The sequence below is a fragment of the Peromyscus leucopus genome, chromosome 10 (assembly GCF_004664715.2).
Source record: "Peromyscus leucopus breed LL Stock chromosome 10, UCI_PerLeu_2.1, whole genome shotgun sequence".
In the NCBI taxonomy this organism is placed as follows: Eukaryota; Metazoa; Chordata; class Mammalia; order Rodentia; family Cricetidae; genus Peromyscus; species Peromyscus leucopus.
The window spans coordinates 61,449,693-61,468,397 of NC_051071.1; the positions used below are offsets into that span (position 1 = coordinate 61,449,693).

Here is an 18,705-nt window from a genome sequence, read left to right on the forward strand (position 1 = left end):
AAAAATAGTCCTAACTATCCATCTAGTAACTGAGAAGGTAAAAATTTTCAGAACAATTTTATGTGATTTTTTTTTGATGGGTTAAGAATGAAAAAAAAAAAAAAGGAAAGAAAGAAAAGGGAAAAGAAAGAAAGAAAGACAGATGGGGACTGGAGAGCTGGCTCGGAGGTTAAGATCACTGACTGCTTGCGGAGGACCAGGTTTAGTTTCCAGCACACAGTGTGCTGGTTCACAGTCACCAGTAACTGCAGTTCCAGGCAACCGATGCCCTCTTCTGCCATCCATGGCCACCAGGCATGCATGTGATACACAGGCACGTGTGCACACAAAACACTCTTACACAGTCAATAAATAAAGCCAGCAAAACACACAGTAGCTTTTAAAAAAGGATGAAAACAGTGACTTATTTTAATAGTCTTTATTAGCAAATTTTAATTATACTTAAATGACACTAAAATTTTACATGTGTTATCAATAGAAATTTAAAATTATTTTAGGTAAAGTTAGTTCGAATATGTGGAGTCAAACAGAATGAATTTTTTCATATTGTTAGCAATTAAATGTAATTCAGAATTTTAATACTTGTATTAGTGGTACTTCTATATAATAATTTGATTTAGTGTATAATAATTGAATTTATTTTTATCCTAACCAGCCATATTACTGCCCAGGTTGACTTAGAGGCTTGATTCTGGGTGGGCTAGAAGGTTCACATCAAATGCTAGCTTGCAATGGAGTTTGCCAGTAGAATGACAGCTGTAACTCTACTGAGAGCTGGCATTGGGGAACATTTGTAGCCTCACAGGGTCCTTTATGTAATGTTCATTTAATTCATATTTCTTGCCTCTTGATTATACTAGCCAGTTTCAGCAGGGTATTATGTGTTTTCATTTGCAAGCTGAATGATGGACAATTTTGCAGTAGACCTACTACACAATACTTCCTCTACCTTCTTTTTCTTGATATGTGCTCTTCACACCATTTAAAATATCCCTCATTCCCATTCATGTATTTATGTTGATCTGTGTGTTGGTTCCTTCTTTCCTGTAGTAGCTTAAGAGAGGTTACAGCCATGTGCTTAGATACATGACCTGATTGAGACACCTCACCAGATATGACTGTCTTCTATTTGGAAATATGAAAATGTCAAATGCTGGGCTTTGGAGAGATGGCTCAGAGGTTAAGCTCACTTGTTGCGCTTGCAGAGGACGCATGTTCAGTTCCCAGCACCCAGATGGAGGTTACAACTATCTAATTCTGGTTCCAGGGGATCATACCCTCTTCTACCTTTGTAGGCACCACACACACAGTATACAGACAAGCATGCAGGAAAAACATCCATACATATAAAATAAACAATTGTTTTAATATAAGAAAAATTCAAATGCTATTTTTTTCTTAGAGAATAAATCTTTGAAATGTCTGCTGCACAGTTTTTATTGTGAAAAACTCTTCAGAAATATAAAGCTAGAAAATGTTCTCGATTTTCTTTGTAGCAGTAACTCATTTGTAAACTTGCTTCACACAGTGGCCTCTCATCTGCATTATACACACACCCTAGGTTTGGGATCTCTTGGTCCTTCTTCGAAAGCTCTATGTGCTAGAACACTCGCTCCTCCGTTGACCTCTGTTGGATAGACTCCCCTGACTGATTGAGCCTCTCACTCTGATGCTGTACACGGCATTTGAGAATGGAGCTGGGAAATCCACTTTTGCTTCTGTTGTACAGATACTGCAGAGTTTGTCTGGTTTCGGTGCTTTTCAAAGAGTATGGTTGTAACTCATTTCTCAGTCCCAGTCAGTTTGGCGATTCTAAGTGATATTTGTTGGGTTTTGTCATTAGGCTTTTTATAATAAAATCATGTTTGCTTTTAGTATTGTACTTTTCCTTTATGGTAAGCATCATTTTACAAAACTCCATTTTTTAAAACGTAATAAATACGTTCTGGATTTCTTAGGCAAAACACATTTCTTGTGTGTTTTATTACCAATAAGATTTAAAAACTACTGCAATCTATCATACTTTCTTCCAAAAAGAATTCACAGTTTTGCTCCGTATTCTCGTATGTAAAAATGTGAATAATAGTTGTTGTGCCATAAGTTATGAGTTATAAATGTAAGTAAAGTGCTCAGTTAATACAAGTGCTAAATTACCAACAAGCAATCTGCAACTAGTGCTTTATTTTTATCATATGCACTAAAGAGCTGTGCACTGAGGATGCCTTTGCCCTGCCTGCTGGAAGTGGGTAGCTTAGACAAACAAGTATGACAGATTAGCAAATAGCCTATGCCTGTCTTCATGTGACCTCTATTTGCCATTGAGAAATCCCAGTTTTATCTTTGTTAGCAGCCCTTAACTCTTTCTGGGACATCAGAATTATCAAAATAAGACATTTTCATTTGATTTTAGAGATGGTTTCATATTTGCAGGATATTTACAAGATGGAAGCTTATGAATAAGAGCCTATTTAAGCTATAGATAAACTCAGATATCCAGAGTGCTTAGTCTCTGTCCCTGCTTCTTACCATATCAAGAATGGGGAGAGTAGCAGTAGCGGAGTTGGTGGTCCTGAGCAGATCTGGGCCCGGTTAGTTAGATGTACTATGTTGACATCTGAGTTCCGGCAGCTCTTCTTGTCATGAAGCACTGCTGAGAGTTTTCATGTAATGAATAAACTGTCTGCTGGGAGTTCTCATGGAGAGCTGCTGGAGAACTTGCCTAGCTTACATGAGACTGGGTTTAATCCTTGGGATGGTGGAGTGGGCAAGTTGAGGGGGACACATTCTGGGACTAATGGGATTCAGTGTATTCCATCATGTGGCTCAGGACTAATGGAGTTTGACATTAGTCCATTGTGTTATATGTTACTTTTGTTTACCTTGCTTCATCTATGAACATGTCATCATCCACTTGTGAACAAAATGTCAAATTCATTCTGATAAAAGGGAACTAATTGATGTGGTTTATTCAAAAACCTGGGCAAGGAGGTCTTCGGGCATGGAGGCAGCTGCAGTGTTTTGGACTTCCTGGGGGTGTGTTCTGAAGACTGATTTCTCCACTGTTAGGTTTTACAAACATGGTGTTTACCATCTTGCATTTCTTGTGATTGCTCCACTTAAAGCTTAGAAAACTAATGTGCTCTTCATTTAGGGTAGAGTTGAAGAGCTGCCTGCTTCCTGGTGTCCCTGGAGTTTTTAAAGCCGCAGTGCTAAGAGACAATTTATTAGGAATCATAGAGAAAAGTCAGTCTCGTACTGAGGCTTACTTTTCAATGGATGTCTTATGGAGTCAGAGAATTTGCAGTCTGAACCACAAATCCAAACAAATGTGGCAGGGTAATTTTGATGGGAATACATTTTAAAACTTCAAGAGGGGACCAGTTCTGTAGTGGGGAAGAGTAGGAAAGGAAGTAGATTTTGATATTGAAATTTTCATGACTATAAATGGTGAGGGAAATAAGCACCATGTCTGACAGTATGTTGGAATCCAAGGGCAGAGGGCATGTGCTTTAATGGGAAGCAGTGATCTGTATAATTTTGTATTATTTTAAGTTTTAGGAAACAAATTGGAAGACTGTTTGCTTCCCTCATGTTTGGATTATTCTCTTATATGTGAAAGTTTGGGTATTCCCCAGTTATAGTGGGATATTATTATGAATCAGGGGCTTAGTTGTTAAGAAAGCTTGCTACTCTTGCAGAAGGACTGGTGTTTGATTCCCAGCACCCCACATCCTCTGGCTGTGAGCTGCCTATAACTTCAGCTCCCTGGCATCTAACACTCTCTTCTGGCCTCCCGTGAGCATCTGCAAACACCTGAATAAAAATATAAAGTAAATCTTTAAACCGAACGTCTCTAAGTTGTGTGCGCTACTCTTGCTCATTGCTTTTATGGGAATGCTAGGAAGTCAATGATCTACTGAAATTAGAAAGGCTTGAACACTGCTTTATTGTATTAAAAGTGTACAGAAGAGAGTCAGCACAAAATGGTCATTGTTGACATTGGTTTGTATCTGAGCTTTTTCCTAGATGGTTGAGTCTGGTATAGAAAGAGACAGTGAAGGACGCTGACTTGTACTTGGATGACATCTCTGATGTCCTTGTGTACTTTTTATTTTTATGGCTGTAAAATAATAGTTACTGGAAACAAACTGGCTAAAGCATTATTTCCAGAAAAGTCCTAGTGTTTTCAAAGGTGAATTAATTACTTTGTTGGAAGGAAGCATGCATAGTTTCATGGGATTAGAAGGTATCAGGCATGAAAATGGGTTTTGCCATCCAATTATTATGTCAATTAATTATACTCTGCGCTTTGATGTTACCATATCCAACAATTATACACTAACTTTGTTTTATATTTGTTTATTTATGCTTTAATGGAGTTCGCTTAAGGATTTTTTTTCTTCTGTGAAGTTTTAAAGTTTGAATTGTTAGGACTGAAAAGAGAAACAATTCTTACATCCACTTTTCAGAGCCTGTTTCTGAAGTGATTTCCTTTTTCTTGTTCAGCATATATGCTTTTAAAAGTCCTTCCTTAGCTACATCGTAGCTTTTATTAAAAAAGAAAAAGTAGCCTACTGTTTCTGTTGACTTTGTAGCATGGTTCCTGGTAGATCATTTATCCTTACCTCTCAAACTTGAGAGGGATGGTAAATGCCAAGGGCAGGTAAGCCAGGCTTCCGGTGCTTACAGTGTTTATCTGAAGGAGAGTCACTAGAGAGGAGAAACTGGTTTCCTTTTCCTTTGAACAGTTCGCTGCCTGACTCTACCACTGAAGAGAATGGCGGATGTGCTGTGTTTGTGTGTGAACATGACCATTATCTATCTCTTTTCAAGCCTTTTTGGAGAACTAAGTGTTTGAGAAATAGAATTAGTTGTTGGATTAATTGTCATAGCTGATAGATTTTATTTCAGCTTGTCTAGCATTTACTATCTGATCCTATTCCATGAAGGTAAATTTGTTTGCAAACTACTTTAGTAAAATTGTATTTTTTTAAAAATCAAATTACAAAGTAGTGAGAATCTACGTCAGAGAAATTCTTTCAATACATTTTTATTTTAAAAGTACACCATAAAGGCTGTGTATTTGTTAATGTTTCTATTCTTCAATCATCTAATTAGATGAAACTGAATTGCTTCAACTCTTGTGTTTCAGGAGATTACCTGGTGCAATTGATGTCATTGGTCAGACAATAACCATCAGCCGAGTAGAAGGAAGACGCCGGGCCAATGAGAACAGCAATATACAGGTTTCTATTTCAAAACCAGCCATTGTGTGTTCTTGTTTAACTGATGCCATGTGTGCATGCGTGCATGCATGTAGACCCCCATAGTGCTCGTCTCTGTCAGTTGCTTTCAGTGTTATGAAGGGATTTCATATGCAAAACCATCAGCCTTATCTATACTTACTAGAAAAACTCCCCATTTAGAATTGATAACCTCTCAATTTCTGTGAATGAAGTTTTCCTTCGCTTCTTAGAAACATACTGTATAATTTCATTGAAAAGAAAATGAAGGGGAAATCACCCTAGAATTCTGCCACTTAGATATTTATTGTCAATAAAGCATATAAAATGTGCTTTTTAGCATTTATATGCTTCTTAGCATTTTAAAGGTAATTTTTGTAAAACAAGATAGTTATTCATATCATTAAATTGTTATGATTTCTTGAAATGGTTTTCAATTTTAATAAGTTATGAGTAGAACACTTGGAAGATTATTGTACTTAAATGTAGAAAAAAGTTAATAAAAATAATTACATATTTGCCGGGTGGTGGTGACTCAAGCCTTTAATCCCAGCACTTGGGAGGCAGAGCCAGGAGGATCTCTGTGTGTTTGAGGCCAGCCTGGTCTACAGAGCAAGATCCAGGAAAAGCTCCAAAGCTACACAGAGAAACCCTGTCTCAAAAAACAAAACAAAATTACATATTTAAATGGTATGTTTTAATAAGAATTCAAGCGTGTATATATTGCATTAGCTGGCTTTGCTATTTGTAAACCTCATTGCACAATCAGAATGTATCATGTGATGGTTAAAAGTCCCAGTTTATGGTGGTCACCTTCCTGCATTGCTTTAATATGTTTGAGTCTTCTAGTTCGTAGCTAATCACACTGCACTCTTTGCCAGGGGAACTTTTGCTCTTACAGAGGCTCACATAAAAAGTTATTTACACTCATAACTGCTTCTTTTCCACCTATTAACACATGCGTAACACTTTACCATGTGGTGAGATTAGGTCCTCAAATGCCTGGCTTACTTATATGTGAGTTTCTCAGGGCTAGATCTATATTGATCATTGGTATAACTAACTCCAGTACTTGAACTTTGCCTAAGGTTAAATTGTGGCACGTGCTGTATTGTGTTTACAAAGTGTTTGTTTATAACTTGACATGCTTTGATTAGTTCTTAATTGAAAAAGAATTGGTAGTCTAGTTCTTTGAACTGGGCTTTGAGTATGAACATTTTAAAAAGGAGGTGTGTGAATATGTACTCACATGTGAACATACAAGCCTACATCACATAGAACTGTTGCTCCCCGACTAGTGTGAGAATTAAAGCTACCCTTTATTTCACTTTTTAGAGTGGATAAAGTGAACTTACTAAGATTCAACCTTTAGAACATTGATTTATCTTTCTAATTGTGCTTTATTTTTAGGTCCTTTCTGACAGATCTGCTACTGAAGTCGACAACAATTTCAGCAAACCACCTCCATTTTTCCCTCCAGGGGCTCCTCCCACTCACCTTCCACCTCCTCCATTTCTTCCACCTCCTCCCACTGTCAGCACTGCCCCACCTCTGATCCCACCTCCAGGTAAGACGTGGGGAAAGGCCTTCGATTAACTAGGGTTCCTTTCCTTTGGACTGAAGTGAAAATATATACTTGGAAATCCTACTTTGATTGATTATACTACATTAAAAGTAACATTTTATCTTCAGTAGATTCACACTGAATCTTGTTATTTATTCTTGTACTTACTATTTATTATTGTAGCTTGTTATTTCACCATAGTGGAGATACTATTTTAAAGTAGAAAAGAATAAACAGATAATAATATTGACCTTGAAATATAATAATAAGTACAAACTGAAGTTGCTCTTAGTGTGTGGAGAAATCCTTACCAAATATTAACTGTATGTTGACTTGTATTGAAAAAGGTTCTAAAGTGACTTTTAGAAATAAATAGGTCCAAAAATTGTATTTTGTGAGATTGGAATCAGTTTAGTGGTAAGTCTTTTGTGTGATGGTTTCCATTTAGGAGATGACCACTGAGTCTTGTGTTTAATGTTTATTTCTTTAAGCAAGACAGAAAATCAGTTTTATCATGTTTTTAACTACTTTTGATAGTTAGAAACCCAGAACCTTAGTCATAGAGGAAAAAGTCCACAGCTCACCTAGTGGACTCTTCCCTTCCTTCAGTCAGTTTTCAGTACTTCTCGCCGTCACCAGCTTTTTATGACACTGGCAGGTGGATTGAGAATGCCAATAGTAGATGGAAAACATTAGCTTCAGGGCCTAGTTAAGTCTAAGGAAACGTGCATTAGGATTTGCCTTCTCCTATTAAAATCGCTCTGTCTTGATAGGCATGGTGAGTGAGCTGCCCTCTCTAAGGTGCCTGTTCTGCTCAGTCCAGAGCCACCTACCTCTTCCCCAGTGCTTACCCTTGACCTGCAATGTCAGCTCTTCTGTCTGCACCTGTGTCCTTTGAACCCCACGGTCCTTCACTGTCCTTCAGCTCTGAACTACGATGAGAAAATACTATGAGAAATGCTCTTTAGAAAAATCTGTTATCCTGAAGCAGAGGTTTTGAAATGCTGTAGGACTAATGTTTCCTCCAAGATAGTGTTTCTAAACAAACAGAGCACAGACCATTGCCACATCCACCATAGACTAGACCTGTGAATCTTAAGTCTTTGTTGAGAATTAGCTAGATAAAAGGTGACTCATAATGATCATACAGTGTGGTTCCTAAATGAAGCCCTTATTCTCTGAAGAAAAAAGAGTGTTATGGTGCAAAAATAATGAAATTTTGAGTAAAGTACTAAAGTTCTTTTTGAAAATTTAAAAATCTTAAAAAATTATTTTTAATCCACAAATGTATTTGTTTATGAGGCACAATGTGTTTTGATTTATGTATTTATACTATGGAGTGATTTTAAGCTTACTTACATCTTATTTCACATACTCAACATATTTTATGATAAAACTACTTAAAATCTATTTTGAAGATTTTGAGTTAAAATGTGTATATGTTTGTGTATGTCTGTGTATATGTTCAGATGTCCACAGAGGCCACAGGTACAGACCCTTTGCAGCTGGAGTTACATGCTGTTGTGAACCGCCTGATGTGGGTACTGGGAACTGATTTTAGATTCTTTGCAAGAGCAGTATGTCCTCTTATCAGCTGAGTCATCTTTCTAGCCTCAAAACCTATTCTTTTAGCTATTTTGAAATAAACAGTTGTAATTAACTGTAGTCACTGCTGTACAGTAAATGTGTAAGACTGAAGCTTTGTACAGTGAACATTTCCTATTTCCAACTCTCATCCTAGCTTCTGATCACTTCCGTTCTACCCTGCATTTCTCCGAGTTTGTCTGTTAGATTTCACATGTGAGTTCATTCATTCAGTGTTTGACCCCTTGTCAAACACTAGGCAAATACTCATTTGCCTAGTATAATGTTCTCCAGATGCATGCATGTTTTTGCAAGTGACCAAGAAAATGAAAAAAAAAAGTTCTTATTTACTAATAAAGCAGTGTATATTTAAAATGAGTTTGCCAATGAAAGCAGAAGGGAAAAGGTATGAAATAGTGAAAAATACCGTGCTGTTATAAAATACCAGGAGAATGTGGGATATTGCTCATAGATTGGCAAGGGTAGTATGTGGAAGATTTCCACTTTATCAAATGGCAAAATCACACTCATTTCTGTTGTTTTTCTTGATAGCTGTGGCTGCCTTTTAAGCAGTGACTGTCCTAATCAGAGATTGCAGCTCCGCAGCTAGAATTAGGCCACAGGGCCGCAGTCTGAGGGGATTCTGTTCCCTCAGGCACTGACTCTTTCAAAGCTGCTAAAGGAACTTAACTAAATCCCTATCCCTCTCAAAGAACTCAGATTCAAAGGTTAAGGTGGAATTCTCCTTGCTCAGAGAGGCTGAAGAGCAAGTGCTAACCTTCTCCCTTCTGGCATCTTCCGGAAAACCTAGTGTTCTCCCCTTAGCCCCACTTATAAGCCCTTGCCACACGTGGTTCCTCCTACCACTTCCTGTCAGCTACTTGCTGATTCAGCCTCCTGCTTGCAGGTTAATTTTATGTAGTCAAACAAATGTAACACATCTTTGCATTGTTAACAAAAGATGTATGAAGAGATGCAACACACTTTAAAATAATATTCAAAACACATTTCTTTAACCTTACCCTTGTTTATAATAACAATAAGTCTTAGGTGGAGGCACTTATTACCAAGCCAGGTGACCTGAATTTGATTCTCGTGATCCACATGTGAAAGGAGAGGGCTGACCTCTTGACCTCTACTTGACTCCCTACCTCCACCACCCCCTCCAACATTCAAAATAAATAAAATGAAAAAAAAAAAATAGATCATCTTTTAAAGCTAACAAGTCTTTGAATAATGTTCAGGTTATCTGTGACATTATAATATATAGTATATTTGGTTTCCCGTAGGCTAGTCTAATTAAATACTTAATGCTCAGCTTCCTGCTTTTTAGCCATATTTAAGTAGTAGGTAACATGGCATGTTTGCTAGCTGGAGTTATACATTCACTAAATTATTAGTTGAGACCATCTGAATTAGTCCTGATTTTACTGTTGTGTGCGCTATTGCCAGGAATACACCACGTGTCCATCTGTGTCTCCCATAGTGCTAGTTTTGTGTACACTTGGCATTCCCTGAGTATGTTAGCTGATAGAACTAATTAGCCACATATTAGTGTTTTCATAGCACCAGAGGTGACTTTCCGATTGCCAGGTCGTACATTCACTCAGCTGTGCACACGCTGAATCGTGTGGGTGTGTAGATACATACTGGTGAAACGGGAGCTCTTTTTTCAGGTGCCGTTTGCCCTAGATCCACGAGCACACTCTGCTGTGCTATAACCACTGGAATTTCACCACTGTAGAATCATGTGCACCTTGTAAAAGAAAGCCATGTAGGGTAGGGTCTCTTTGGATATTGCCTCTTGAAAGGTACTATGTTTTTCTTATACACCCCTGCCTTTTTAAACATAAAGGAGGAAACCCTTTGAGACTTTCTTTATAATGTTAACTTTTCATAAAATTAATTTTCTCTAAATATAATGAGACAGATATAGTAATGATATGTCCATATTTATGGATGTTAATAGTTTTTTCTTGTTAAGAAAATAAGATGATGGGGCTGGAGAGATGGCTCAAAGGTTAAGGGCATTGACTGCTCTTTCAGAGGTCCTGAGTTCAATTCCCGGCACCCACACGGTGGCTCACAACCATCTATAATGAGATCTGGAACCCTCTTCTGGTGTGCAGGCAGACATGGCAGACAGAACACTGTATACATGATAAATAAATAAAAATCTTTATTAAAAAAAAGACAATGACTACATGTCTAGATTTGCTTGGAACAGACCTAACTTATAAGACCAGGCTGGCCTTAAACACAGAGAGAGTGCTGGGACTAAAGATGTGCGCTGCTACCGCCACCGCCACTGCCACCGCCACCGCCACCACCACCACCACCACCTAGCCTACCTCACACCTTTTATCACAGCGTAACTAAATTTGTCTATATGCCCTGGTTTGGAAGTTAAAATTTGTGGTCATCACTGGGAGTTTATAAGTATGATTCATCATGTGAATATTCTTAAATATTTATTAAAATTATGAGCTGATAGGTCTTGAGCGATGGCTCAGCCACTAAATGCTTGCTGCTCTTACAAAAGACCTGGCTTCGGTTTCTAGCACCTACGTGGTAGCTCACATCTATCTGTGACTCCAGTTCCAAATGTTTTGATGCTCTCTCCTGACCTCCAGGGGCACTGCGTGTGGCACACATACACATAACATCGAAACATTTTTCAAAAAGATAGAAGCTACAGAAACAGCTCCCTCCTAAGATAGCGTGCAGTAGTTGACAGGAGGAGGTGTATTGTTTCCTCTTTCCCTTGGGCATCCCTCTGCAGACATGTGTGAACCTCCTCAGGAACACAGCGGGATAGGGTATTTTTGACCAGCACAGAATGAAGAGTAGAGGAGGCTGCTTCAGTTGAAGATGGAAGAGACTCCTGGGAATGCTAAAGTACTAGAACCACTGTAGTAGGAGTAACTTGAAGAGAACGAGCAATTAGTCATGGCTTCTGTAGTCACAAATCCGTTCAGTATCTAATGAATCAGAAAATTCTGTTCTGTGAAATTGCTTCAGGAACACAGTAGTATTAGTCTGCTTTTCCAAGTAATAGTGGAACCACTAAGCCAGTATCTCATATAGTGAATGCTTCCTTTGTAAGGTCCTGTTTTGAGTACAGTCCATCTGTAAACTCATTTTGTTTTAGAATGACACTGAACTGGATGATACTAGGGAGGTTTTAAAATTCAAGCGATTAACTTGAAAATGGCTACATAATGCCAGGCAGTTTTCTGGTGTGGTTTCTTTACTTACCAAGTTGAAGTGGGTCTGTACATGCTAAGAAGGCTGTGTCACAGGACTGTGCACACACACACAAGAGCATCTTAGAATTGTTCCTTCCCCTTTGGTGTGAAGTGCGTAGATACTTCTGAACACAGAGGTCAGGAAGCTTGTGAAGAGCAGAATTAGATATTTTTAATCCATTCAACTAAGGTTTCACTGTCTGCTGGGCTTGCATTCTCTTATATTTAACTGACTGCATCAGTTTTGAAATCATTTGAAAATTAGAATAAAATATTGTAAATTAGTAGGGTTGGTGTTACAGGCTAGCTTCTTTTGTATGTCAGTTATTGTTGTCAAATGTTTGTATTCATTATTTTAACCATGCGTGACTTAATTATTTTGTTCAGTCACTGTACCTGAAACCTTTCCATCATCCCCACCATGTGTTTTCTCCTTATCAAGAGTGACTCTATCCATTCCCAGTGTTGGTCATCTCTGTTCTGCTTCCTGTCTCTGAATTTGCTTTTCCTAGGTAGCGTATAGAGGAGTGATCCTATTTGTCCATTGGAGTTTGGCTTATTTTGAATTCGATGATGATGAACTAATTTTAGGGGAAGCTTATAATTTAGACTTTTAAATGTTAATTTGCTTTGATGTTATGTTCTGTTTTATATATAAATTTCATAGATATTAAAAGCTTAAGATGAGTTTTTAATGTCCTTTTTGGTATGGATGCTAAACTCATCATAATGTCTGTCTGTGTAGGGGGTGGATGTGCACTTGCCTGCTTGTGGTGTGCTGCTGTGGAAGTGAGAATCCCCCTCAGGTGTCTTTCTCTGCTGCTCTGCCTAGTTCTCTGACATGGGCTCTCTCACCTCTTACTGATCCTGGAGCTTGACCACTCCGCTAGGCTGGTTGGCCACTAAGCCCCTGGACTCTGCCTGTGTGCTCTGCTCCTGCCCGCCTGTGGCATTTGGGTTGTGGGTACACACCTTTATCATCCTCCACATTTACGTGGCTGGAATCTCAGGTCAGAATACTTCCGTAGCAAGCCACCTACCAGGGCTTAAAGAAAAACAGTTCTCTCTCTATTTAGTCCATGCTAGCCTCAGACTTAGAGAAGTCCTCCTGCCTCAGCCTACCCAGATGTTGAGATTACAGGTATGAGCCCCACACTTAATTGGTTGGTTGTTTTAAGATATGGTCTGTGTAACAAGGGATGGATGGCCTGAAACTTCAGTTTTTCTTGTCTCCTCCTTTGAGCTCCTGGGTTTACAGCATTTGTAACCATGCCCAGTTGGTGGAGATCTGGGATCAAACCCAGGGTTTTGTGCAAGTTTGTATGGAATAAGCCAGATCCTCAGACTGAACTATTATATGCAGTGCACTGTTGGCACTGTAGTTTGTAGGGCTGAAGTCTAGTTTAATGTCTGCCTTTTGTTGACTGTTTTTCCAGTAACGTTGAGGATAGGATGTAAGAGCTGATAAAATCAACTGTAAGTTTTCTCTGAAACATTGGCATTTCTATCGAATATGTTTTACTTGGAGATGGAATTTTATTTTCTGTAGGAATTAAATTTTTATAAATTTGATGATTGAGTGATATTAAAAAATATAAAACCTTGTGCTTTTTTACTAGCTTTTTAGATAGGAAATATGCTGGTAACTCGGTTGACTTAAATTTTGTGATCATAGCATTTTAATACATTCACCATGACTTTCTTTCTTATGCAACTTGAAAACTGGTAGTTGATGGTATTCTGCAGTGTTCTGTGTATGTATGTCTGTATGTTCATGTGCTTGATTTATAAAGCATTTCTGTTCAATGATATCTTTTTTTTAAAAATTATACGCATTTGACTCTGTCTTCATACAAGCTTCCAACTTTGGCTTACAGTAGAAACAGGGCTGAGGTCGGGCTTTTCTAGGCCTACATTAGAGTACTTATGGGATTTGGAAGTTAGTGAGAAACAGGAAGTAGAATTCATGTAATTCTGCCCTTTTCCCCCTTTGTTTTGAACTCACTGGAGAAAAGATAGGTAGGTATGTATTGTGTTTCTGTTAGTACAATACAAATTATGTAGAATATAGTAGCTTAAGAAGCATATTGTTGTCTGGGTTAGGAACCTAGGAGTAGCTTAAGTTCTCCACTGGAAACTTTCTCTCAAACTTCACAGTCATTTCTGGGGATGTCATGGAGGAAGGCTTAGTCTCTAAGCTCACTCACTTTGATAAAGATCAGCTTTTTCCTTTTTAATTTACATGTATGAGGGTTTTAATTGCATGTATGCCACATGCATACTGGGTACCTGTTGAGATCAGAATAGTGTCAGATCCCTTAGAAAGGGAATTACAGATGCGGGTGAGTAACCGTGTGAGTGCTGGGAGCCAAGCCCAAAGAGCAGCCCTGCAGGAAGTCCTCTGTCTAGCACCCTTTTCTTCTTTTGCTAGGTTGTGGGCCACATGGGCTTGAGTTCCACTGGCTTCCTTCTCCCCGCCATCTGAGGGGCAATCGAAAGAGTGCCGGCAGAGTAGCCTAGTCATGGAGTAGCCTAGTCATGGAGTAGCCTAGTCATGGAGTAGCCTAGTCATGGAGTAGCCTAGTCATGGAGTAGCCTAGTCATGGAGTCGCCTAGTCATGGCGCTGGCCTTACCGTCTTTGCTGGCTTTGTGCTGTATGTGTCACATAATAACTGTGATGTCCTGCTCACTTAGAAGAGAATTCAAATACCACAAGTATGCAAAGGCATCTGTACCAAGATGAAGGAATTTTCATCAGTGATTTGTAGAACCACGCTAGGCAGCTTCTGACATAGATCTACAAGTCACTGATGAAAATGAGTTTATTCAAAGATAATTTGGGGGGGGTTGTTTTGTTTTTTTATGTGTCTTCAGAGTATTGTTCAGGAATTCCTGGCATGGGTCACTTTTTTGTTGTTGTTTTAATATTTAGCAGGAATACTGTCTTTCTGTTTCTTTGCCTCAATTCCTCAGTTGAGATTTTTATCCCCCTCACCCCCCCCCCCAAGTTTTACTGTGTAGCCCTGGTTGTCCTGGAATTTACTCTATAGACCAGGCTGGCCTCAAACTCACAAAGATCCCTCTCAAGTGCTGGGATTAAAGGCATGCGGCACCCCCATTTACATTTAGGAATAATCATAACATACTGGAAAAGCTAAACATTTTCTCTGTGTGTCTATCTCTATTCAATCCCCCCCACCTCTGCTGAGTATCTAACAGTAGTATATATTGTCATTGTGCTTTACTCGTGAAAAAAAAATGCCTTTGTTTCATAAAAATTTAAAGTTAATTGTACTTTTCAACTGTATTACTGAGTCTCCTTAAAGTTAAGATTAGAAGTGTGGGTTATAATCCAGTGTTCTCAGAGTGTGGTCCCAGGCTAATGACTTCATTTCCTGCGGATTTCTTGGGAATGCAGATATGTTTTTATATTACATTAGACATTTTGAATGAGAAACTCTAGAATGTCCCAGTAGTCTGTGCTCACAAACTCCAGGTGATTCTGATGGTAGGAAAGTGATTGAATGTGAATGGATTCACATATGTAACAGAAGCAAAGCACTTGATTTGTATGTTTAAGTCTAAGGGAGTTGTCCAGGGAAGAAAAAGGGGATTTTGGAATGAATTTTCCATCCCTTACATTATTTTGTTTTGTTTCTTTAATAAAACATTAAATACTGGAGATTTTTAAGTGAAAATGTGGTTTTCTATTATATCACTTACTAAACTTCCTTAGTTATTGTTTGAAAATGTTTCTGGGAATTGTCAAGGAATTGGTTCTATTTTTCATCAACTTTATAGTTCTTTCTATAACCAAATGCTTACCCTGAAGTAGATTCTTATATAAAATAAAGGTCTCACTGGAAGATCCCTTGTAGCATGCAAGCTTTCTGTTGTATAGGCACCAAGTGGAAAGACAACCATATATAACATGTATTTTCTTTTACTCTGCTCTTAGTTCCAGTTGATTTTTAAAAATCATTTCTGTGGTATTACTATAGTACAGTTAAAATTAAAGGCAGATAATAATGGTTTTAGGTAGGATTTCTAATGCTGGAATAAAATACTGTGACCAAAAGCAACTTGGAGAGGGAAGGTGTTCCTTGCTTACTCTTCCACACCATAGTCCATCCTCAGAGGAGTCAGGGCAGGAACAAGGAGGCAGGAACTGAAGCCGAAGTCTTGCTCCCTGCTGGCTGGCTTCTTCCTCCCGGTTTGCTGGCCTTGCTTTAGACAACTCAGGACCCCGTTAAGGGCCGGCTCTTCCCACATCCGTCAGTCTTTAAGAAAATGTTGGACAGACTTGCCTGTAGACTAGTCAGAGGGAGGCATTTTCTCAGTTGAGAGCCCCTCTCCCCAAATGACACCAGCTTGTATCAATTTGACATAAAACTAACCAACACAGTCATTTTCCTGCTTTTGGAGGAATTATGCCTTCTGTATTTGTTTTCACAGTTTAAATACTTTAGAGGACTAAGTTTTGAAGGCCCCGACTAGTAATTGTGTCATTTTTGCACAAATTCTCATTTTAGTGAGTGTAGCTAAAGTACACACTTTAGACAATATTACTATATAAATACTAAACAAACACATTAGATAATATCACTAGAATGAAAGTATCACAGGGTGGGAACTGATCTAGCAGTAGTCTTGCACATTAAAAAAAATTCATCATTGAATGTGAAACAGTCAGATAGTGAAGTTCAGTAGTGTTTTAAATATCTGTGCCGTTGTAAAGAATATTAAGTAGTAGTATATATAATAAAAACAGGACTGTGCCTGCCTGCCTTCCCCCATTTGGGATTTCTTGGTGCATCTCCTAGGTCCTTAGACTTCAGTGATCCAAGAGGCACCAAGCTAAAACCTTGGGATAGATGAAAATAGGATTGCCTGTGGGTTAGCTTGGTAGGTTGGGAACACTATGGCTGCCTTACATACTTTTTCACTCATGCTGCTTTTCTAACCTTTTATTTCATGGGGTTAGATTGGATACTTGAGTCTGTGTTTTAAGGACATATACTGTTGTAAGGTCTTTTTTTCAGTTTTTTGAGATAGGGTTTCACTGTGTAGCTCTGACTGTCCTGGATCTCACTCTGTAGACCAGACTGGCCTCAAACTCACAGAGGTCCACCTCCCTCTCCCTTCCGAGTGCTGGGAATAAAGGCATGTGCCACCACCGACTGGCTTGTCGTAAGCCCTTATTCATGACAGCCTTCTTCCAGTAAAACATGTATGTCCATCAGAACATTTTACAGTCAACCAGCAGCAGCTTTCCATGGTCACGAAAACATATGAAAGTGCTTCTGTTCACTTGCATGTAGTTAGCAAGTTAATTAGTTCCCCTTCCTTTGAGCTAATTTTGATACAGTTTTAAAGATAAGATTTAATAAACTGTTTGAGCAATTGAATTTATTTGTAATATAAAACTTTTAATGAAAAAGTTGTTTGAATTTTTCCCTGTTTTCTTACTTTGAGACCATTATTTTTCTTCAACTAAAAGTAGTTCCAGCTTGCATGTCATACATTGGCTTTCTTATATTTCTTAAGTTTAAAATTAGGATTTAATTTTAGTTGCTTAGTACTTAACAGGGACATTTTGCCAATGTAAATTTAGAATGTACATGCACAGTTTATTTCCTAAAGGCTATGATGTTTACAAAGAATGGAGACACTCAAATGTTAGATTGCCAACAGTGTAGAAGGCAATTATCTGTTGATATTAATATGGTGTGTGGGTGTGGGTGTATGCATGTGTCCATATGTAAGTTTCCTAAGCCGCCTTTTCCACTTCTCCAATCAAAGAGTGTTGACCATTGACTCCTGGCAGCAGCAGTAAAACTGTCTTCATCCTTGAATAGCCCACACTGGCCTTTACAGAAGTGACTGATAGTTGTATAATCTTTCCCTACCTGCAGTATTTACATTAAAGTGTTAAGCCAACAAAATCCGTTTCTGATGACCAAATTTAGTGAGTTTTTCAATATTACGGAGTTTGATATTTGTGTATCACAAGTGTGCTTTTTAAGTGATGTGCCTTTTAACTTCATTTGTGATTCTAGCTAGTGGGCAATCTTGTTATGAAGTTGGTAGACTGGTTTTTCATCAGAGAAGTTGGATGCTGTACTTGAATCGTTGTCCTGCAAGAAACCAGCGCGCTTTTCTTGAGTGCTAAGCCAGGGTGCCGAGACAGGGGTTGATTGCAAAGTTTGTGTTGGTGATGGCATAAAAACATACCAGCTTCTGAAATCCAGTTACTATATTAAATTTCATCACTTGTTTTTTAGGTATTCCAATAACTGTACCACCTCCAGGTAAAACTTTTTTCATGTTTTCTCCATCATTGTTAATGAACATGAAATTTCCAGTTTATAGTGACAGGAGGGACGGTGTTGATGCGGTGAGAATGTGCACTAGACCACTGGGATTTCAAGGTCCTATTTTCAGCTCTGCCTTTGCTTCATTCCAGTTTTAAGACATTTCGGTTTCTTAAACCTGTCTTGCCCATTTCTATAGAAATAGATATTCTCACCTTCTCAATTTGTGAGGAAGACAGTAGATATAAAATAAAACCACTGTTTGAAAACCTTTTAGACCAATAATTTTTGTTGTGTGTAAAAGTGACTGAAAGAGAAAAGAAAACTAATTTATCTTGACTTTACCATGGCTTCTGATTGTTTACCCACTGTCATAATTCATTGTCATGAGAAAATCAGTTCTGAACTACACAGCATGTGTATGACTTAGTAACTAGTCATGTACTTGTTCTTAGAGTGGTAATTAGTTGGGCATCGTGATGGTGTAGTCAGTAGGAGTGGTCATGTGGCCCAGTGTAGTTTACATTTTTGTCAGGGACTTCTTTTTCTTGTGTAATGGTGAACCCAATAGAAATAATATCTGCTGAGGTCAGTGTAAAACCAGGAAGGATGAAGAAGATTACTAGGGATGCTCCTGAGAGGAGGGGATCTCAATTCCAGATAACCTGGGTGAGCAGCAAGTGGAGTTTAGATTGCAAAGGTTAGTGTACATACTGACCTAGGGATCCAGTCACTGACCGTGTGTGGGTGT

At 38.4% G+C, this 18,705-nt stretch overlaps 1 protein-coding gene across 11 annotated transcripts in view; it reads left to right on the top strand.

Annotated features, from left to right (window-relative positions):
• Positions 1-18,705, top strand: part of Fip1l1 (factor interacting with PAPOLA and CPSF1) — a 65,029-nt gene that overhangs the window by 31,560 nt on the left and 14,764 nt on the right. For 6 of the 11 annotated variants that reach the window (XM_037209104.1, XM_028858705.2, XM_028858918.2 and 3 more), the window contains 3 exons: positions 5,153-5,246; positions 6,654-6,810; positions 17,925-17,951. In XM_037209104.1, the coding sequence (XP_037064999.1) occupies positions 5,153-5,246; positions 6,654-6,810; positions 17,925-17,951 (278 nt within the window). The remainder of the gene's footprint in view (positions 1-5,152; positions 5,247-6,653; positions 6,811-17,924; positions 17,952-18,705) is intronic. The other 5 variants (XM_028858772.2, XM_037209105.1, XM_037209103.1 and 2 more) reach the window with 1 other exon arrangement.